The sequence below is a fragment of the Nicotiana tabacum genome, chromosome 5, assembly GCF_000715075.1.
Source record: "Nicotiana tabacum cultivar K326 chromosome 5, ASM71507v2, whole genome shotgun sequence".
NCBI classification, from domain to species: domain Eukaryota; kingdom Viridiplantae; phylum Streptophyta; class Magnoliopsida; order Solanales; family Solanaceae; genus Nicotiana; species Nicotiana tabacum.
The window spans coordinates 155,538,100-155,545,525 of NC_134084.1; the positions used below are offsets into that span (position 1 = coordinate 155,538,100).

The 7,426-nt window shown below is 35.9% G+C and overlaps 1 protein-coding gene across 4 annotated transcripts; it reads right to left on the reverse strand.

Moving 5' to 3' along the window:
• Positions 1 to 829: 829 nt before the first annotated feature.
• Positions 830 to 6,869, reverse strand: LOC107762792 (basic leucine zipper 23). 4 transcript variants are annotated; one of them, XM_016581182.2, is made up of 4 exons: positions 6,714 to 6,869; positions 4,047 to 6,199; positions 1,838 to 2,631; positions 830 to 946 (listed from the first exon to the last, which is right to left on the reverse strand). In XM_016581182.2, exons 3-4 carry the CDS (start codon positions 2,610 to 2,612, stop codon positions 912 to 914), a joined length of 810 nt encoding a protein of 269 aa, XP_016436668.1. In that variant the 5' UTR covers positions 2,613 to 2,631; positions 4,047 to 6,199; positions 6,714 to 6,869; the 3' UTR covers positions 830 to 911. The 4 variants fall into 4 exon arrangements, with proteins under 4 accessions (XP_016436668.1, XP_075110320.1, XP_075110321.1 ...); XM_075254219.1 differs by lacking the exon at positions 830 to 946 and having other exon boundaries at positions 953 to 2,631; XM_075254220.1 differs by lacking the exon at positions 830 to 946 and having other exon boundaries at positions 953 to 2,631; positions 4,043 to 6,199.
• Between the last annotated feature and the right edge of the window lie 557 nt (positions 6,870 to 7,426).

Consider the following 7,426-nt stretch of genomic DNA (forward strand, 5'->3'; position numbering starts at 1 on the left):
CCCCCCCCCCCAAACAAAAAATAAAAAGGAAAAATAGTGGTGAAAAGATCATGGGAAACATACAAAAACACTGACTCATAAAGTAAAACAATGATGGAAAAAACTAAGAACCATCCCAATCCACTTTGAAAAAAGAGTCAAGTTTCTAGTTGTCTCAACTTTAGCTTATCAACGGTTAAATGGACGCGTAACTCAACCTCAAAAGCTAGCTAAAGAGGTGAGGATTGTCCAAGTCCATATAAGAAGACCATCCATTTCCTTCATTGTCGATGTGGGACTCAACACCCCCTCTCACTCCCAGGACTGGACATCTGGAGCATGAACAATTATGGGGGTCCAACATCGGAAAATCGGGATGGTTCCTGATTTGATACCAGGTTAAATGGACCTTGGGTCTAACTTAACCCTAAAAGCTAGCTCAAAAGGTGAGAATTGTCCAAGTCCATATAAGGAGACCACCCATCCCCTTCATCGTCGATGTGGGCCTCAACATCAACAAAGTAAACTTTGTTGTGTTCACTGCATCGATCGAACTTCACATGACATAGTCATGAATCTTATCAACTGAATAAATTCAAGAGCAAGAGGAGTATTTATCAAAAGGACAAAACAAATACTCCTAGGCTGCCTAGGAACAAAGCTTCCAGATCTTCATCTCATCTTCATGTCTGCTAGCTAAATCCTTTACAACAACTAGGCCTCATTCAAGTTATTGGTGCGTACTAACTAAATCCATTATTCTAGATAAATAACTGTAAATCCAAACACACATTAGACCACCAACTCGAAGCAGGGAAATATAATAAAATTGAACTTAGCAAAGAAGAGATACTGGAAAAAAAATCCCAAAGAAGTAGAAGAAACATAATACAATGTACATTATTATCAAGATCAAAGACACCTCCTTCAGTTCATGACCAGCTCGTCATTGCTGCGTGTTTCCCTCCTAAAAGAAAACAAAGCGAAGATCTGAAAGCACAGCTGAAAACATCATACTGTACTCGTTCTATCAATCAGCTTCTTAATTCAGCTCATTAGGAAAGTAAACTCAAACATCAAACTTCTGTGTCTTTTTGCTACTAGATCCAACTAATACACAGAAACACGTTTTAACTATATAAAAAAAAGCGATAGCTAACATAAAGACATAGATAAATATGTTTATTTTGAAATGAAAACAAAGCTCTTACGGATTTGGGGGACTACATCAAAATTTCTTTAGCAATACTAGCATCAATGGGAAAAAGTATCATTAACTGAAGAAAACATTTGTATCACTGAACTGTATAACTATTCAAAAATATTAAAGCATAACTAAATGCTAAAATTTAAATGCTTAGTTATGTTGTTATTTACTTTAATGTCAATACTGGGACAATATAAGTACAATATAATCAAATAACTATCAAAAATGAAATAACAAATAGAGCCTTGAGAGTGTGATATTAAGCCATTTTAGCACTTGGATTTCGTAATCTCTTATGAAGCATATGCTGTTTTAGTTTTCACTGAAAAGGAAGTTTCGCATGAAAATTTGTGGTGTGTTTTAACTGACCTCTAAGGAGATATTAAACTATATTTAGAACATGTTCAGTGAAGGCTTCAAAATGTAAAGGGTTATAGGATTCAGCCTAATCTATATCACCAACATGATGTGACTAAACAAGATGAAATCCTACTTTTATTAAGGTAATTCGACTCCGTTCTAAATGGTAAACAGATTCCTTGTAAACTAAGAGGACGAAGGTTCATCAAGTTCAGGTATAGATGTTAATATTGATCAATTTTCAGATAATATGCCAAAAACCAAGAAATGCAAATGAATGTGAAATTTCACCTCTTCTCTTATTCCCACAAGATGCGCTGGCAGTAGGAGTGCCATCGCCCAATGCACAACCAGGAACAACCTCCTTAAGTCCCTGATTACCGAAACACTGAAGATTTTCAAATCCACAACTAATGAGGTCTTGTCCATTTAACTCGTCCGAACCTGGTTGGAGGCAATAAACCTGATCATCACATTGTAGGTTGCAAGGGTTCATCACATAAGCTCCAGGAAGGTTAGGATTAACAAGGTTTTGATATACATCCGCACTCTCCATTGGCTTCTGATACGGAAAAGATCCAATTTCACCTTCAATCCTTCCACGAATATCCACAAGCAAGCACTTGAGCCTGGTAATTTCAGCTTCCAAGACAGATTGACCCTGTAACCTCTTCAACAGTTGCTGATTTATAGCCCTCAACCTGACTACCTCATCCTCTAATGATGCAACCCGAGCCTTATTTTTCTCACGGTACTTGCGAACTGCTTCGTTATTACTCAAAGGGCGTTTCTTTCCTATCTTATTCTCTGCAGACTCTGCAGTATCATCACTGAGGATCTTATCCTCGATTGGGGGAGGAACAACCTTGGTGTGAACATGGTAACAAGAGTGTGTGTGTGAGTTATCAGGACCAGGTGGATTGCAAGTGTGGGTATGAATACAAGCGTGCATGTCCGAGAGAATTTCATTGAAAAGCCTTTTCGTGGAACTACATTCTGGAATTTCACCAAAATTAGAACTTGACACCGTTTCTTGGTTAGAGAGTTCGAGCTCCCCGTTGTGCATTATAGATATCCAAAAGAATCTGAAGGTGAACCACAAACAATTAAGAGACCCCTAGAAATCCAGTCTTTAGGAGGACAAGACGCCAGATAGAGAAACAAGTAAGAGCACGGCAAAAAGTTGAAAACTTTAACAGCAGAAAAAGTAGGATAAATATCCAACGAAAGGAAATCTGGAAGTCTTGATAGCCGAAATTCTAACAAACAATTTAACTAAGTTCAAGATCGGATAGCTTAAACTAGCCAGCTTCTCTCCATTCTTAGCAAGCAAACTCCTACTGCTTTGGCTCAATTTATGCACACACACACACACACCCCTATATAAAATAGACCAACCCCTCTGACTTTAAAGCCTGAAGTCCCTCTTATACAACAACTTTGCGTCTGTGCCTCAATTCCACAGTAATTGCGGTCGCTATACGAATTAGCTATATATTCATTCAACTTGGTTTAGACCATTTCAAAACAGAAAATATTAAAAAATTACTACAGGAAATGAAGGTACAAGCAATGTATGCAACAAAAAGAAGAAAACCCAGAGTTTGCCACATGATAACTGAGAAGGAAAAAAAAAATGCAAGAACACGGCAAAAAGTTGAAAACTTTAACAACAACAACAACAAGCTCAGTCAGTGGCGGATTTAGAGGGGCGGAAGGGGGTTCGCCAAAAAATTACACTGTATATATAAGGCAAAATTTGTTTTTTACCTCTATATATTAAGCTTTGAATCCCCTTGACACTGGCCAAAAGCATAACTTGGTGGTAAAGAGGGTTCAAAACTTTTGTAAGGTCATAGGTTCAATTCTCACTAGCTATAATCTTTTTCAACTTTTTTTTTGAACCCCTTAGCGGAAATTCTGCCTCCGCAGTGAAATCCCACAAGTGGGGTCTGGAGAGGGCATAGTGTCCGACCTTACCCCTACCTTTAACAACAAAAAGGTAAGATATATGTTCTTTGCAAGGAAAATTGAAACTTTGATAACTGAAACTAAGTTCCAGTAAAAAGTTTTATTAAGATCAAGATCAGATAGCTGAAACTAACCAGCAAAAAGTTTTACTTTGTTGGCATGCAGATTCCCACTGCTTATGTTGTATGCATATACAAAAAACAAAACACACACACACACACACACAGAACCCTCAGATTTTAAAGCGGTAAGTCCCTCTGCCTCCACCCTCTCTAACCAACAACAACTCCGCCTCAATCCCACACTAATTATATAAATCCTATACGTCCATTCAACTATGTTCAGACTATCTCAAAACAAGAATATAATTTTTTAAAAATCCTAAAGCAAATGTGAGTACAAGTCATGTATGCCCCAAAAACCCCAGAATTTGCCAGATGATAACATAGAAAGAAAAAATTAAAATGGCAATAATCATGAGCTAAATTATTCAGAAAAATATGTAAACAGGGTAAGTAAACATACTTACAATGGAGCACTTGTACTGGGAGTGGCGTTTCAGTTTAAAAACAGAGTTCAAGAAGAAGCTAGAGAGAAATTAAGGTCACGTCGATATTTTAAAAGTATAATGAAAATTGGGGGGTCGCTAAAAAGGGATTGCTGAGATGCAAGTCACTTTCAATGGCGGAAAAAGAATGGAGAAAGCGAAGGGGTCATATCTCATATGTGTAGATTACAAGGGAATCACAGACTACTAGGAGGAAGAAAAGAGGTAGTACTATGTCCATACTAAGAAAATCACTTACGGCAAATGTTTGTATAGATTCAATCGTTTGTTGTAGTTTAATAACATCTTTATTGTATAGTTTAACTGTATCATATGTTTATACTAGATCATCACGGGCCCAACAATTTAAATGTTATGAATCTTTTACTTATTAATTAATTTGATCCTGGTTACAATTTGATATTTTGGATTCAATTGTAAAAAAAGATAGCTTAGTGCATAAGGCATTCCATATTTACACATGGTCCGTAAAAAATATCGCATGATCATATCTAAGGGGTGTGATGTAGATAGCTAACCTAATGCAAATATTAGTGGCCGCTTCCACGATAATAGAAATAATTTTTTTATCTTTTTAATCCGAGAGCAATAAAATGAATCATAGGTTCCAATATACATTTCTATATCGCCAATGTCAATTTTTCTTTAATAAATTTTTTTATGAAAAGTGCTTAAATTAGTATTGCGAATATTTTTTTCCAGCTCATTCTTGGTTCTACGTTTCTTTGTTATAAGTTTTGTAATTTTAATTCTTTGCTCGGTATGTGTTGAACAAACTTTCAACCTTGCATATTTGCAAGGTCTATACTAATTCTTATTCATTGTCGTTCGTATGGTACTTTGAGAAGTTATTTTTTCACCATTGTAATTATTGACATAGCAGATTATTGTCTTACCATATATACCATAAATAGAATCAACCTGCATCAAACTAATTATTTCAATATATCGAGTTCACGTATCTCTGATTTCTATAATAAGTTTTGCTTTGTTGAATTATTTTTTAAGTTACAACTACTCTATTATACGTTGTTTCTTTCTTATAACATAAAAGATTTTATCCTTAAAAGTATTATTAGTAGAAGCACTTCAGTATAAAATTGTACGAAGTTACTTTTTTCCCCACCTGTATTAAGTTAACGCTATCAAGCAATTATGTTTGATTTTGCATTGCAATTATTTCAATTTAATAATATGAAGTGTATCCCAACTGCTTAGGAAAAAAAGAACTGTTGTTTTTTCTCCAGTTTGAAATTTTCTTGTCTCACGAATAAGAAGGAAAAAAAGATTCAACTATAAGGATTTAGTATTTTTTCTGTAGTAGGGGACACAAAATTTGATTCTAAGAAATTATTAACGACACGCTAATCATAATGGAATTTTGCGTCTGTCTTGAGCTAGTATATATTTGGTTTATAGTATACTCATTTTTTTACGAGCTATTTTTACCTTTTAATAACTTTCACGAATATTATGTATCTGATCATTCCATATTCCCTTTTACCCTTTAAGGCTTTTTAGTAAATTGATACAACTTTACCGGCATCAATAACCTAATTTATGAAAATTTTATATGTAATTTTTTTGTATTTTGTTCTAGTATGAGACATGATTTTTAAAGTGAAAGTGGCCCCCACGTTTTTGAAAAGCATGTGTAGAAGTGTAGAAGGATGCCATATGAAAGTTACTGTATGTGCAAAACTTCAGTGAGTATTTATAATTATAATAATTAATTAAAGTAGTACAAAATAAGAGAACACCTATACAATGTCCAATAGCTGTGTCTAAAATGCAACTCAGATGTTGGCGTGCCAGGTAAATATACAATGGGCCCGCTGTAATCATGATGAACATGGGCCTTCAAAGGGTAAGAAAGGCTGCACAATAAAAACTTAGATCTTGGATAATGGATTAGAAATAGATTTGTGTTCCAAGGTCCACTTCTCTACATGAAGAAAGTTCCTTAGAGGAGGTCATGGGACTGCATATCGGCCGGCTTGTGAGGTGTGAACCAAAAGCTTGGTTTATTCTATGCCATCTTCAGTCTCGATGATGAGATATCTAAGTTTTGAGGAAGGTGAGTTATAGTCCCTGAAATTTGCCATCTCTTCGTGCTAAAAGAAAAAGAAAAAGAAAAGAGGGGTCATCAAAGTCCGAATCAAGAATATTAGAATGGGTACAAAGGTCTAAATGGATGAAATGCTCTCCAAGAATCGGGCCATTTTGGGAGTAATCTCTCCAAGAGTTGGGCCACATTGAGAATAATCTCTCCAAGAATCGGGCCATTTTGAGAGTAATCTCTCCAAGAATCGGGCCATTTTGAGTGTAATCTCTCCAAGAATTGGGCCACATTGAGAGTAATCTCTCCAAGAATCGGGCCACTTTGAGAGTAATCTCTCCAAGAATCGGGCCATTTTGAGAGTAATCTCTCCAAGAATCGGGCCACATTGAGAGTAATCTCTCCAAGAATCGGGTAAGGATGAATACTCATCCCCTCACACCCCAAGGTTATCTTCTTCATGCGTGAATCATCTTGTTAAACAAGAACATATCTTTCCCGCTTGACCTACAAAGAAAAAAAAAGGGACAACAAAACAAGAAAAGCACGAGAAAAGAAGAAGAAATTACCTTCGCGTTAATGCCTCCAATCGTCAAAGAAACGAATTCAAGGGCAACTTGAAGATGCCGAAAGCTGATTGATGCTCAAATACATGAGAATGTGGCTATTTATAGATTTCTCGAGGCAGCACATTAAGTGGCTTTGCCGATGTGGGATGACTGCCATGATCAATTCCAACAAGGAATTAAATTGCACGAATTAGTCTCCTAATCGAAGATGGTTACTGTGTGTCGGCGTGTACCCACATGCAAGTTCAAAAAGGCATTCCCAATGAAGTAAGGAAACGTATCTTAGCAAGTCTACGTGGAAAGGAATATCATCTTTGTCCAAAACTTAAAGTGAATATATAATTGCCTTATTAATGCATGTGAATGAAGAAAGAAAATTATTTCTTACACCAGAATTTTGAATTGCAAAGAAAGAGAGTCATGTGCAAATCTTTTGAAATCAATAAGCACAGCGGGCCATTTCATGTAAATTGTGGTATGACGTACTACTTCCAAATTAATAGCAAATAAAGCTATTACGCTTTTTCTTAATTTGACAATGAGTCGTTTTAAGCTACAAGTTGAAAGGGATATACATGAATTAACCCGGCAAAGCGCTTGTAAGAAGGATGATACAAATTGTTCTTGTAAATACTTCAAGTCTAGTGTTTAAAGTTTATACCTTGACAAGTCTTGAAGTAGGGGGCATTTGTGGGCATATAAGTTTTGTTGAA